We start from the raw sequence: 15,365 nt of genomic DNA on the forward strand, positions 1-15,365 counted from the left end.
TGCTTCAAATACATACCTTAGTTACAAGTAGGGCAACTACTATCCACATTTACAATCACATGCATTTGTAATGAAGAATTTTATTCACTTTGAGCATTAACATGTTTTCCTCGGCTCAAGAACACTCCCAAGCCTGCCCATTGTAACTCAAAGTAATGTTAGCTTAAATGAGGTAACCCCATCAGATCATCTTATTATCCGAGTTTAAAGGCATCTTTTTTTTTTTAAATAAAAAATAAACATTTAAAGGCACTGTTTAGAAAGCAAACATATAATTTTTCTATTTTAGAGGTGGCAATGTCTGTATTTCAAGTAATAGGTGATTACAGAGCTAGCTTCAAGTTGATCAGCAAGGTTCCAGGAGTTCACACTTGGGTCAGGCTAGATTAAGGTGACTTGGTGGAAGAAGTGGAAGAAGCCGCTTCACTTGTGTACATACTATCGTGTTTACTGTTTAGAAATCATAAACACCATAATGTTTACACTGGCCCCAAAAGCGTTTGGCTGATCCCTGAACAGAAACCATGTATGCCCTTCTTTCAAGAAGTTCAACCCATTCAATATACTATTTCACATATTATGACCTTCTCTGTTATCTCCAGCGATACCACCCACATCAGCCCTACGGATGGATCATTTGGTGCTCTCCAAAAAGCAGTTTGTTGTACTGAAACCCATGTCCCATGCCGACTAGCTGCTTGGCTTCCCTGCACACACGTGTGCCAGACCCTCCTTCCCAAAGCGCCTCCGCAGGGCCCAGCCAATGCACCCCTCGTGCTCTGCCCGTTCTGCATCACCACCTCACGTCTCTGACCTCGTCCCTATATCCACTGGTCTCACCCACGGAAACATCTCCACTCACAGCATTTCAGTGCATCTACCTGGTAATCCACCAGGTAAATGCACTCTTCTGGAAGGCCAGAATAAATGCTTTGCAATTAGGAGATGAACAAAATGTCAGCATGTGGCAAGAACATCTACACAGAGGTACTAACCAGAGAGAAGAACTGCGCTGAGAACTCAGAACACACCTGGCCATGGGCAGAAGGAAAAAAAGCTGCAACGATTAACATGAAGGCAAAACCAAACTTTGGAGAGGGAAGCTGGTGCCTCACAGGCTGCCACCAAGAACGAGGAGACAACCTGGGCTGAGCCGACAAACACAGCCCCCACAGCATGGGGTGCCAAACCCAGAAACACTGCTGAACCCAGAAACCATAGCAAGGTGCATACCTCCTCGGACCAAAGCATCACAGCAGCTTCACCACGCAAATGCGTGTTAGATGGAAAACGTCTATCATTAACATACAGAAAATTTGATGAGAAATTAGGAAACAGCTTGTGATAAAACCCATTTGATTACCAGTCACTGCTGTGAAAAGTAATTTTTTAAATCTAAATTTGCTTTTACTTTCACATTTCACTAAAGCAAACCTCACTAAAATATAAATGGAAAGGCTACGCTAACAGAAGCACATTAATTCAGGCACTCTATCCTGAAGTCATTCTTTTGTGCCTTGGCTGACATTACATATCAAGTTTATGACAGCAAAAGAAATTGAGTTGAAAGACACCAGCAAATGATACTTAATCTCCTCCTTTTTCTGGCTAGGTTTATGCACACACAGCTTTTGCTAACACAGAACTACAATTATGAATAAAAATGGCATTATTTTATACCAAATTTCTGCATAAACATTCTATATATTTATATTTTGGTTAGGAAAGAAATGCTGAAATTCTTACTGAAGAAACTGCATCAGTACAAACTTTGGCTATGACACAGCCAAACACACGCCCGGAACTCAGGATTTGCTGATGGGAATCTCATTTGACAGAAAAGCCTTCTGGGTGCTCCAGTACTCTACAAATAAGATTTACAACTTGCGGTTATGCTTTAATTATTCCTCCATTTGTTTGTTAAATTATAGCACTGATAGTTAATTACTAAACAGAAAAATTAACCAGAAGCAATAATCACAATCCCAAACTTTCAAAAAACAATCATGAGTCATAGCCTAATCTATTAAAAAACTATGAAATGACAAAGGATTTTAAAATTATTAATCTGGAATGACATCTGCCTTCTGTTTTCAGACATTTCACATTATTCTCATTAACTTTTTAAGCTTTCTTTATAACCAAAAGGACTAGAAATTTGTTTCAAAATTAATCAGATCGTCACATAAAAGTTCTCAACTCCATGAATCACAGGTCAGGGAGCATCTTCAATTGTTGTGGAGAGCTCAGGCAGAGTCTGAGAACTGTAGTGTTAAAGTCACTGACTCACCATCTTCTGGTCTCCCCCTAAACTACAACTTATGTATTACATTTCTGAAAGGGATAGTGCTATTACAGTCCAATAGTTGCAACTTCACTCTGATCCACCTTATTTACAGCAAGGAAGCAGAAGTAATCAGAAACATTAAAATGCAGCAAGTAGCACGGCTTTACACTATCTACCTGCTTCCAGCCCAGCAATTGTCATTACCCATCTCATAACCAAAATTATTTTACTCTTAGCCAGTTACAATTTCACAGATTACATACATGCTTCAGTTTTTTGAGTTTGCTGGATCTTGCATTTCAACTACTACAATCAAAGCACACTCACCTTACCTGTTTAATCTGTTAATAATGCTACTGATGTTTTCACAACATCTTGCAAGGCCATCAGTTCTTTTCCCAAGCCTCTATTTCCTCCAGATTTGGTGCTGTTTAAGAGGTAGGACACACCTTCCTCATTGTTCTTTGCTAAGGAATTTATCTCTCCATGCTACCTATAACTTAAGAAAATATATATTTTTCTTAAGCCAACTGGAACATCACTAATCATTTTTCTCTTCTCTAAGTGTGAAAACAGCATTTAGTTAGCACCTAAGTTCAAAAGCAAAATTATGAACAAAGCTATCAGTGAACAAGCCTACGAGGCAGAAGGGGACGGAGCTCTTGGCATGGCCAACGCAGCACTCGCCAGGACAGCCCTGCCCTCACCCTGCAGTATGCCCTGCTCTCTGCTGGGCTCCAAGCAGGAGCCTCAGGTCGCTGCAAATACTGGAAATCCAGCCCAGAGCCACAGGCTGACGCTAACTAATGAACTTAGTTTTAAGGTCACCCCAGAAGTTAATCATGTGAAGATCATTAAGGGTAACAATACAAACGCATATTCTCCTCCTCAGCAATTCAGTTTACATCCACTGGTGTTTTAGACAGTAGCTGACTGCAGTCACTAAACAGCATGGGAGCACATTGTGTTAGCACAGTATTTTTAAGTTTTCATTAATTATCAGAGGGCAACATGGCCCTCTGTTCCCTGCTAATTCCTTGTTCAACTCTACATGGTTCAAAAGATTATTAGAAGATTAGACTGATCAGCTACTATTCTACAAGCAAGCCAGGATTTTCTGTCATGGAAAATTCATAGGTTATTTTTGTTTTGCTTTTTTCATTGGTCAAGCTAGAGAGAAAAGGACGGTCTTCTACAATACATGGCAAAAGCGACTGGCAGCGTGTCAAAACCTTCCAGTCTCTGCAGAGCTTGCAGTAAATGCTGCCCACTGGTGAGCTCACGGCCTTAAGGAGGCACGCTTGCTGAAACGCGGAGCATAAAAGCAGCCCAGTAGTAAGGCGGAGTGAACACTTTTGTCTGTACAACTCGAAGAATATCTGGAGCACACAAAGCTCATTTGCTGGTACTGTTGTTCTTAATTAGGCCAGAAGAAAACGTACAGTTGTAGCTGCCAACTGTCATTTTAAATCATGTTTGGAAGAGAAAAAAAGATATTTCTCTACAAATGTTGTGTAACTAAATTATTCAAAACCTCAGCCATGGGATTCATATGGTTCAGAGACAGCTTCAGAGAAGATACCATTTGGCCAGATAAGTTTGAGCATATCCTGTAAGACTTGCATGTCTCCTGCATTTGTACAAATCTAAGACAACTCTCTGGAGCTAAAAGTACATTACAAGGATTCAAAATATAAAACTGAAAAAATACACTAAGTGAGCATCCATCAGTACCGCTTGATGGTAAGAAGGGTAACAGCATGACGCACTTGCAATAAGACAACAGAATGCAACCTTTCCTTCCTGTTCACAACAAACCTTAAGATAAATGTTTAGCCCTAAATCTCAATTTACTTCTGCACAGTTTATTAATGTGCTACATCCATTATCTGGAAAAAAAGTAAAATAAAATTTACAGAAATCAGGTTCAGAATATAGTTCAGCTTTAGGTTAGGCTTTAAAATTTATTTCAGAAGCCCTAGTTACATAGCTAAGACTTTTCTGTAGCCAAACTGAGTTCTTAATCTAAGCCAGAAAAAAAAAAAAACAACCTTGAAGATAAAATATTATATTAGTGAGTACTAACTATTTGAATAGCTTATGGATTTGACATCATGTCAGATCTTGACTTCAAGGCTAGCTAGCTCTTCTAAAGATAAGTTATAGCTTACTCAGGCATTCCAGACTTCCTGCAGCATCCATTAGCAAAAGCCTGCCATCTGAGTTTTGCGGGAGTCCAAACTAGCTCATGAAAATGATTTCTTGTGATCTCCAAGTCTATTAATCCTTTACTTATTTTGTTATGTTCAAGGGTTTCCTCAACTGCAGATTTACTTCCTAAAACACTATTTCGTCAATGCAACCAAGGAACCAGTATTACCAGGAAAAATGAGCAAAAAGCATCTTGGGGGTTGGAAGAAAGACTGCCACAAATCAGCCTGTCCTCAGCTCCTATCAGTCATATCATGCTGATTCAGATTAGTTTTAACACTTGTACTATCTGGGCATACTTTTTAGCTATATAACCAATATGTTCTAGCAAGCTGTATACCACATAATAAAGGAGACATCAGAAGTGTTTCCCCACTAACAGTTGATAACATGTCACTTGCAGGTAACGTTAGACACTTGCAAGTGATCTTGCAGCCTTGTTCTTTCACTTAGGTGGCATTGTACGAATGCAAACCAGACAGGATTTTAGCACAGCTTAATACTATATTCTAATTTAAACACTAACACTTCATCTTGTTCTAGAAACATTTCATCTCATTTCATAATAACCGTGACAGTCAGCCTGAAACGTATAGTGTGACCAAACCGTGAGAGGCAACTAAAATTTTGCCAGGTCAATTTTAATAGAATGGTTAGAAAGAAGAGTCAAAGTAATTCCCATATAAAATAATTCCCACCGCAACGGCATTTCCACTTGTACATTTTGGATAATGTTGATGAAACTGCATTTTACTTTATCCAAAACATTACAGAGTTCCCAACACTGTAACTTATAGAGGATACGTATTTTCCATGTACATTCAGTGATACATATCTGCAGACACACAGCAATAACAGGATAATGAAATTCATTCGAAAGTTTGAAGATATACAGATAGCAATGATTAAGATGAGCAAGATAGAAGCTTTTAGAAGGATTGTCCAACAGGCCTTGAATTAGTGAAGTAGTTATCTGTGGATACAATTCCAAGCAAATGATAACTCTCTTTTAAACCAGTGAAATCATTGATAAGGCTTAAATTTATTCACGTGTTATAACATTTTGCTAGTTTGGGATGTAACAAATATTCTGGCCCACAAAACTGAATAGCTGATATAGATGATGACAAGCAAAGCAAAATATATGTTTATATTCAGTTATGAATTATTTTCTCACTTCCTACATCATGATACCAAAGGGGAGAATAAAAGAGATGATGTGGGATCAGAGCCAAGTCCTGATGCCAGCTATATAATGGCGAAACTCCCAGCAGTTTCAAATATATCTTGGTTCCATACATCAAGCTTGAAGGGACTAGAAACGTTGCAGAAGCAAAATACTCAGGTCAATGGGAAGAGAGGATTTCGTATTATTTCCTATTGACCTACCTCTCGGTTAGGAAAGAACAGAATCACGTTTGCCTTTGTCATAAGGGGATAAACCAACACAAAGAAATAGCAGGACACATAGGGAAAAAATGGAAGAAAGGGAGATGTGAAGCTAGAAGAAAGGCTTTATGAACGAGCAAGACAAAAGCATTCTAAAATATAAAAATTCTGGAACATAAAAACCTACAAGGAAACATCTCATTAGAAAAGAAACAGCTAGTTCCTGAAGCTCACACAAATCCTTTAAATTGGCATTCAGGTAGATATAATCTTGTTGATAACACATGGCCTAATATTTCAACTCTACTGCACATCAATGCTTTTAACAGCCCATTCTGAAACCTACCAATGATTATTAACAAGATTGAAGGGCGAATATACTTTAAGTGAATTAAGCTGGGCAATACCACATCCAGCACCAAATTTTTTTCCTAGTACTTATTATTATTAATAAAACATCTGCAAGAGAACCCTGTAAGCGGGTTGACAATCCTTTTCCCATCAAAAGCACACATGTACAAGCACACGACCTGCTTTATGCATAATTTATTGCTGAGGCTTAGCAATACCAGCCACACTGATAAGCAATTGTGATGTACTACCTTTTTTCTCCTCAGAAATCTGTATGTAATAGCTGTAACTAAGCACAGACACATGCAAAAAACTCCAGAAATTCATTAAGTAATTTATATTTAGAAGTACTGAAAAAGATAGTAAGGTACAGAAGGTCATGACTGCATTTGGTATGAATCAAAGCTGAAGTCACGTAATCAATTTATCACAAAAGAATACACCAGATAACAGAAGTCACCCTTACTGTTTCATTTTACAGCCCTTCTTTAGTTGTGTAGCTACAGAAACGCTTAAATATCCCTTAATTAAGTGGTTTGACGTGACTGTAACACAGAACTGGTTCCATTAGTAATATAGATCTCTTGATTAATATTCAACTTGATCTGACTAATACCAGTTTTGATTTTGTGTTAATATCCCTTTGCATACCACAATGTGATCACTGGTCAGCTGTTTGCCCAGTGAATGTCAAGAAAGCCAGAAACAAGTAGCAAAAAGATCATAGAATCATAGAATAACCTGAGCTGGACGGGACCCACATGGATCATCAAGTCCAACTCCTACGTATACAGGCAAGATGTATACAGGCAACTCATTTTTATTAGAAGAAGTTGTGCACAAGGAAAAAAACCACAACAGTCATTGCCGCCATGTATTAACATCAGATTCCCAAAGAATATATCATCTATCACGCTCTCCAAATTACTCAAATGTTTGCTTTTGCTTCATGAATAGTCTTCAGCGCTTAAGGAGGTTTATTCACATTAAAAAATGCTTGCAGGACTAAGACCTACCTAGATGAGTCCTTACCAGCATTTACTATTGCAGTTTTTCACCAGTCTCATTTTTGCTTCATTCTTCCCTTTACATTTTATTTTAAATCTTCAAAGCAATATTCAGGACCAGGTATAATTTCAACCTGTGCCCCTTCGCTCTTGACAAGTTGACTAAGCAACACAGGCACAGATTAAAAACAGAGCTTGCCGGAATACACGTTTTTATGGTGTGCATGAACAATGCAGTGTGTTCAAAGGTCAGCCAGCTACTACTCTGACAACCATTTTCATGGCTATATATGGAAATCTGACTTCAAGTAATCATACAATCTGGTGTGATTACAGCAGCCACAAGTGATAAGCCCTAAGCACACCTTGATATTACATGAAAGTCCTTAGGTGTTCAAGATGGGCTCAGTGTACCATCTTGGCTACAACTCCTCTGACCACCAAACCTGCCTGTGCAACATTTGTGTCTCACAGCTCATGAAGGCATCAAGGAATGTGTGCATGCATTTAAATGCCCCAATATAATCACTTGTATCTAGCTGCAAGACACAGCCAAGATTTAACTGGGGTCCCTACAGTGACACAGGGGAACATCTCACATACATCCACAGAGCTGATGAGCCCCAACACAAACAGTACTTCTACCTCAGAATTAAATAACTGAGGGAATAAGACAATGAACACGCTCTTGTGTTCTGCTCGTCCAAGGCAAAGTCAGCGTTACTTAGTGTCTCAAACTAAGTACATTGACCTGCAGAGGTACATGGTAAAGAAGCAACGAAAGCCAAAAAAGATAGAGACCTGGGTGTGGAAGTATCATGCAACTATTAAGTGATAGAACTATCCAAGGGCAAGGGGGAATTCAGCTTTGTCATAACTCTTGTTAATGCCCCATACACTGGATTTGATACTTAGCTCTACCTACCTGCATCAATTTCCCTGACTTCTGCAAGCTGTGAGCTCTGCACACCCAAGACTCATTGGTAAAGAAAACACAAAATGGCCTAAAGGCACACGACTTTCATTAGCAGCAAGTCACTCTCTCCAGCTGGAAAACACACCTCCCTCTCCTTTCCATCTCCTCCCTCTCCATCTCCTGGGGGATAAAGATGACATTAAAAAAATGGGATAAGGAAGAAGCAAGGAGATGAACTAAGAGTTTATTGAGCTGCTTACTGTGTGCTCAAGAAGAGTAAGCAGCAAAACTGAGTGCATCTTTTGAGGGTTTGAGGAGTGCTAGGTTTTGCAAGCACAAAATATTTCACAGGGAACATCCAGAAGACTTCTTACCTCCTCAGGACACAATACGGTTATTATGGGCACTGAAGAGTCTTCTAAGACCCAGTCAGCAGGAAGAACTTGACAATACTGCCCAGAATGTAGTGGATGAGGCTTTGAAACCAGGAACAAACAGAAGCTTCTAGCCTCACGCCCAGTGAAGGATGGAGAACAGAGATTTCTCTTTAGGGAAGTGCTATGAGTAGTTATTACAGCTAGGTGGAAAAAAATAAAAGCCTGAATTTGTAGTTCGTTAAATGTTTGAAGAAACTGTGCTTTGAAATTCTATAGCATTCTACCTATGACAAATGACATAATTCCTACAATATTAATATCATCTCACTGATGACTTAGGAGACTTACATGCAAAATTACTTTTTTTTCCTATCCAGCACTGCGCGAATCCCACTTATGTTGTATAAATGAAGAAATAACATCGTATAATACAGTAACTTAATCCTATTTCTTCAGATTGAAAGCTAAAGAATAATACATCCTGTTCAGACTCCTCTACCATCCCAGCAGGTACATTGCCATCTCTCCTAAATTTACCAAGGATTATGTCTCTGGGATTTTAACTCATCAAATTAGCAAGCAGTGCAAGTCACACCTTTCTTAGCCAAGAAGGCTTTCTTCCAAGCCTGTCTCAAGCTTGGACGTTTGCATTCAGAATGCTGTTTTTAAGTTGTCTTAAGAAGTTTTTCTTAATCTGAATCACACAGAAAATTCTCTGTTAAAAATAAAACCCAGACGTACCTGGTCTTCCTGGAGCATCAAAGTATTACTTAAAGCACAGAAAGCTGTATGGATTTCGCTTTCTCTCTAGGAATTACTCTTAAAGGGTAATATTTTATGAAGTCAAGTAGCAGAAAACACTACAATATTTATTAAAAAAACAACAAAGATAAAACCCAGTTATGTCTTACAGCTTCTTGAAGTCCCCCAGCCCCTTCCTATGTCAGCAACCTCTAGAAGACCAACACAGCTTACTATTTTTAATTAAACAGCCTATGTGCATTTATCAGGATAGGACCAGCCGCCTGTTAAAGAACCTGGCCAGCAAGAGTTCCCCGCAGCCCCCAGGCGCAGCAGCCCTGAGGGGCCCCCCAGCTTCCTACCTGAGCCGCCGCCGCCCGCTCTGCCGCCGCACCCCGCGGGGCACGCGCCACCTGCTGCCGGCGGGCGAGGCGGGGCCAATCAGGAGGGCGGGAAGACCGGACGGGCAGCTCCCACGGCCAATGGCAGGGCGTGAAGGGAGTAGGGGCGGGACCGCCGCGGCCCTCCTCACGCCTCGCCCAGCGGCGGGCGGTCAGGGTGCCGAGGGCGCCTGAGGGGAGTGAGGTTGCGTGCGGCGGGGCCGGGCCTCAGGGGGTGGGGGGCGGCCGTCGCGGCGCCTTCGCAGCCCGGCGCGAAGCGGCTGAAGGCGGAGCGCCGCCGGGGGGCGCGGGCGAGCAGCCGGCTGGCAGCGGAGGCGTGGAAGCAGGAGGCATGGCGGAGCAGGGCCTGGAGATGGCCTCCATGATCCCCGCGCTGCGGGAGCTCGGCAGGTAGGCCGCGGGGGGCCCGGCCCCGGCCCCGGCCCCGGCCCCTGCCCCTGCCCCGACTGGTGGCCCTGGGGAGCGGGGAGCGGGGCCCGGCCCGGCCCGGCCCGGCCCGGCCCGGCCTGGCCTGGCCTCTCGTCCCCGCCACTGCCCCGAGTGGTACCTCGCCGGGTTTACTTTCCATCCTGCGCCTCCCGCGGGATGGATGCGAGCTGCACTTAGTCAGAAGCGTGCCCTGTTTAAGTGTCATCTGTGGCTGCCCGAAAGAGTTGGAAACGAGGCTTTAGATGTTGTCTTTTAAGCGCACGCTCCTGAAGATCACTTGTGATGGTGGCACCACTGGAACTGCCTTCTTTGCTTCGGTTCTACCTCCCTTGTATTTTAAAGTTTTTGTGGTCCTTGAATTTCTTTCATTCCCTTTAATATTGCCACTTAAAAGGCTTCGTAATCCCAAAAGAGCAGCACTAATAGCATTCTGCAGGTGACAAATTGGAGGGGAGGGAGAGAAGGTTGTGGCAGCGCTGAAAGCTTGGAGCTTGGGTTCCTTGCTCCTTGAGGTAATGTCATAAGCAAAGCCCATCTCTTGTGCTGGGTAGGTAGAGCACATACAAAATAACGCTTTGCATCACTGTTGTTCAGCTTGTAGGGAAGATAGATAGCTTAGAGAGCTAGACGGACATCTGAGTTTATAACAAGCATGGTAGGAATCCATCCCGTATGGCCTCTGCTGAAGCCATCCACAGTGTGTTTGGCATGTTCCTACCCTTGCTGCAATCTTCATTGTATAAGGTGAAATGAACCTACTTACCTCTGAGACTTCAGCGTACTATGGTCATTTGCTACACATGTTCTCACAGATCAAAACCTGCTGCTTTCCAGCTCAGTTGAAGGAAGCTGCACTGGGACAAAGATTAAACCAGTATAGGAGCATTTCTTGACTGGGGCGTGTATGTGCTCCATCCGTACAGAGAGAGAAGTGTTTGTATCCAGAGTTCTAATGGCAGCATCAGGACCGCAGCTTGTTCTGTGGTAGTCAACTAGTTCACAAAGAGCTACATTTGAATATTGAAAATTTGACCTAAAAAAGTTACCTGACATGGTAATCACCTCAGCAGTTGCTGTTGATACCTCTTACCCTACGTACTGGTAGCTAATCAGCTGAATAATTTTGTTAATTCCCAAAGTGAAACAGATACTCAATTTTATTTTTCTGCCCCAAACCTTTGGAGCAGAAAAAAACAACAAAAAAAAACCCTGTTTTGCTTTGTGGTGGTGGGTATAATAAGTCAGAAGCGTATTTAATGTACATCAAACGTAGTTGCATAATAAAATTAAACAATTTTCAGCATTTCATACAACTTTGTGTGCTTAAAAAATAAGGGGAGAGAAGAACGTATAATATGCTAGTCACTAAAACAAGAAAACCATCTGCATTTATTTTTGAAGACTTATGAAAGAAAAAAATACCTGTTTCTGTGTTTAACACTGTGTTCTTGAGATAGACTTAAATTATTTAATGTTTTAAAATAGATAACATAATGTACTTTTAATTTTAGTGCTAGTCCAGAAGAATACAATACAGTTGTTCAGAAACCAAGACAAATACTCTGCCAGTTCATTGACAGAATTCTTACAGATGTAGATGTGGGTAAGTATTACATCCTTATCTTTCAAACTGATAAATTTTAAATGTGATTTACAGTTTAAGTAACCACCCTTCTCTCAAAGTTACATCTCACTTCAACAAGTGTTAGTAATTGAATGAAGTACTTGCTTTTTTGGTATGAAGTGACTTCAAACACGTGTAATTGCCAAAAAAACAAACAAAAACAAAAAGACAGCCTGTTCTTAACTATTGTTTTTAAATATGTAAGTATTGTATTTTATCCTTACCATGTAACTTTTCTGGTTAATTGCTATCTAAATCTGGGATAGTTTCCTTCTTGTGCTCTTTAAGTAACCTTGTGGAATTTGGATAAATGTGATGTGATTCAGATACTTGCTTCAAGAGAGCTGTATAGCAGCACCAGATATCTCTAATATTTTGTTAAACTTCATTCTGTAAGCTGAAGTTGAAACTTAAAATCTTTGATTTCTTGCAGCTTTAGAACAATTCTCGGCATTTTTTTCTGCAGAGATCATAAATCTAGGAAAACATAATTACAAATTAAACTGTTAACTATTTGCTATTTTTCACTAATCAAAGAGCTGGATATAGTACTAACTAAATGAATGGAAATAGTGTTAATGAATAGTACTTATTCTGAGCAATTTATATTTTACTTCATACAGTTTGGTGTCATGTACAGGGTTTCCAATAACCTCAAAATTGTTTTCATGGACTAAAACGGTACATTTCAGATTGATAACGTAATATTTTATATAATAAATTTCTTCATCTCCTGTTTTAGGTATGAACAAAATTCATGAAATTGGTTTATTGCAATACTAATTCAGAAATGTCTTTTTTTTTTTTTTTTTTTAAAGTTGCTTTGGAACTCATTAAGAAATCAGATTCACAGCCAAGTTCTGTAATGCTACTAGATTTTATTCAACATATCATGAAATCTTCCCCCCTTATGTTTGTAAATGTGGGTGGAAATCAGGAGGAAACTGAATGCAGTTCCATTGGTGAGTTTGAAAGTGTTTATATTCAGGTTTGGTATTTACAGGATTTAAATTTTCTGCTGATGTATTCATACAAAAGAAAATAGGGAAAAGAGAAATTGGTAAGTTTTCCATTACCTATGAATCTTATGATAGACTTTTATTAAGTGAATTGATTTGCGTATGTGATAATGGTAATTTATGAGAACAGAGTTTGACCGTATTCAGTACTTTTGTTTAGTAATTATGATACTGCCCAGCTAACGTTGATAAGATATCCTATACAAATAGTTATTGCCTGAGGGATTTTTTGAGGTGAAAAAAAATGTCTGGAACTACCCACTCTAAAATCAGTCTTGCCTTCCTGCCCACAATCCCTTCCTGGTTTTCAATAAGATCTCCTGATGAAATGTCCCTGCGAAAGCTTTCTGTTTACTAAGCTTACACGTTTTTCTCAGTGAAATTTCTTTTATTCTTTTATTCTTTTTTTTTTTTTACTGATGAGTAATTTGCTCTCAAGGAGGTGCTTTTTAGTAGGAGGCTTTGTTTTTTGTCTTAATAGTTTTCTGAGTGCTGTTTCTTTTTGTTGTCCTAGAATTTAGTAACTGGGTCATAACGAGGCTTCTCCGAATTGCCGCAACTCCAAACTGCAACACATTGCACAAGAACATCTGTGATGTCATTTGCTCCTTACTTTTCCTGTTTAAAATGAGGGGTTGCTCCATCTTTGAAATACTGACAAAAGACTTGCTACAGCTTTTCCAAGATTTAATCTTCCTGCATGAAAGAGATGCACAAAAGCATCTCTGGGGAGATGTGCTGGTATGGCCAGTGACTGTGAAGAGATTTTCAAGCAACACAAGTGACAGTGTGGGATATTTAAGACTGGCACCATTACAGCTGATGGGTATGCCTAATGTAGAATGTTTGGAAGTTATCTTATTGTCTATCCTGACGCATATTGTTGCAGATGTGTTTTTTGTAAGACAAGATACTACTCTCTGGGGGATAGGTTGCTCCCTGTTGGAGTATGGTAGTCCAAAAGTTAAAGCTTTGTCTGTGAAGTTTTTAATAAAATTAATCCATTTGGGAGGACCTCCAGAACAGCTGGCCAGTGTTTTCTTCACAGTCTTTTTTGGAATTCTACAATCAGCACCTGAAATGGATACTGAAGAATCAGAAATTTTTGGAGAACTCTTACTGTTGGTGAGGACACTGTTACCTTTTGAAGCAGATTCTTACAAAAATATTGAACCTGTCTATTTGAATATGCTACTAGAGAAGCTTTGTGCGTTGTTTGAAGGAGATGTATTTAGGTGTCTTCACTCTGAAAAGCTGAAAGCTGCTTTTTGCCATATACTGCAATATTTTCTGGAGTTTGTTCCACCAGGCTATGAATCTGCCTTACAAGTGCGAAAAGCCCATATCAATACCATATGCAGTATTTTTGTGAATGTGCTTGGAACTCAGGAAGAACAAGAGGTAGGTTGATTTTAAAAACTGTTCATCGTGCAGATAGATAATGTACATAACCCTATATCTGTGCAAAGAAGAAAATCCAAGAAATACTATTTTAGTTGGATAATTTGATTGGTATTCCTCCTTGTTACTCAGCTGTTAGTCATGTATTTTTATAGGTTAGAATTCTTTAATTTAACGTAGCTGAACCCTCTCTTTTTGAATTATATTAAGCTATTGAGAGACTATGCAGGCACGAGTATCTGTTTACAACTGTATTATACAATGGGGCTAAGCCACAGAAAAGGGTTAAACAAGGGTAGCTTAACAAGTAATTTCCCTTCATCATATGAGCTGCTTTTCCTTTCTAATTCTATGCATTGTCATACTTTTTAGAGACAGGGAGACAGAAAGGTTTAATTTAAAATAATGAGATGTGGGTGTGCTGGGTGTTCTGTCTTACCCCGTGCACCCACATGCGTATTGTATCTGTTGTCTTTTAAACTCATGTCTATTTTGATGGCTTCAGTAGCCAGGTACTATGGCAAGAGCTGGGAAACAGCTGAACGAGCTGGGAAACAGCTGAACAAGCTGCATTCTCTCTGGTGGGAACACAGGAAACTTAAATTCATCATGTAATTAAGATTCTTGTACGGAAAGGTTTTTAAGACTTTGATGTTACCATAATGTTTAAAAATTTTCTGTTTGATGTCAGAAATAATAATATCATGTCTTTGGGAAGTAAGGCATAACACAAATCATGGTACTTCTGTTCTTTGTACATTCCAGTACCTGGTTAGTCCACTTTATACAGCATTAAAAACACGAACAGAAGAAATATTGCAGGAACTTCATCAGAACCAGCTGGATACTTCTGATACTGATGGGTGGAGCAGCAGCAGTGATGAAGTTCCAGAGAAAAGACAACGGCTAAGCCTATCTACACAGCGTCCAAAAAAAAAATCACCTACACCAGTAATGTATGACACTTACTCAGTAACCACTTGATAGTAATTTAGCTAGGGAATAATGAGAAATGCCTTTTTTTATTTTGAGGCAGTTTTTTCGTAACAGTCACATTGGAAGATGTTTGGAAAAGGTCTGAATGATCTTTTTGAAAGATCTGAATCTACAGATGACTTTTAAGCTAAACTTCAGTTAAAGAGACTGTATTTTTATTTTTATTGTGTTTAGTGTGAATTATTTTATTTTCTACACATTGAAAACAAATGCTGA

General features: G+C 39.7%; 2 protein-coding genes across 5 annotated transcripts in view; one reads left to right on the forward strand and one right to left on the reverse strand.

Annotated features, from left to right (window-relative positions):
* PLS1 (plastin 1) overlaps positions 1-9,740 on the reverse strand; it is a 40,489-nt gene extending 30,749 nt beyond the window's left edge. The window contains exons 1-2 of one of the 2 annotated variants that reach the window (XM_035544662.2): positions 2,620-3,056; positions 1,747-1,864 (exon numbers count right to left, since the gene is read on the reverse strand). The gene's annotated coding sequence lies outside the window, so the exon portion shown is untranslated. Of the gene's footprint in view, positions 1-1,746; positions 1,865-2,619; positions 3,057-9,641 lie in introns of those variants that run through there. The other variant, XM_035544661.2, reaches the window with a different exon arrangement.
* Positions 9,741-9,837: 97 nt separating this feature from the next.
* ATR (ATR serine/threonine kinase) overlaps positions 9,838-15,365 on the forward strand; it is a 40,342-nt gene continuing 34,814 nt past the window's right edge. For 2 of the 3 annotated variants that reach the window (XM_035544492.2, XM_035544493.2), the window contains exons 1-5: positions 9,945-10,070; positions 11,621-11,712; positions 12,552-12,695; positions 13,267-14,153; positions 14,919-15,109. In XM_035544492.2, the coding sequence (XP_035400385.1) occupies positions 10,012-10,070; positions 11,621-11,712; positions 12,552-12,695; positions 13,267-14,153; positions 14,919-15,109 (1,373 nt within the window). In that variant the 5' untranslated portion in view covers positions 9,945-10,011. Of the gene's footprint in view, positions 10,071-11,620; positions 11,713-12,551; positions 12,696-13,266; positions 14,154-14,918; positions 15,110-15,365 lie in introns of all 3 variants that reach the window. The other variant, XM_035544494.2, reaches the window with a different exon arrangement.

Source organism: Cygnus atratus, chromosome 9 (genome assembly GCF_013377495.2).
Source record: "Cygnus atratus isolate AKBS03 ecotype Queensland, Australia chromosome 9, CAtr_DNAZoo_HiC_assembly, whole genome shotgun sequence".
Classification (NCBI taxonomy): domain Eukaryota; kingdom Metazoa; phylum Chordata; class Aves; order Anseriformes; family Anatidae; genus Cygnus; species Cygnus atratus.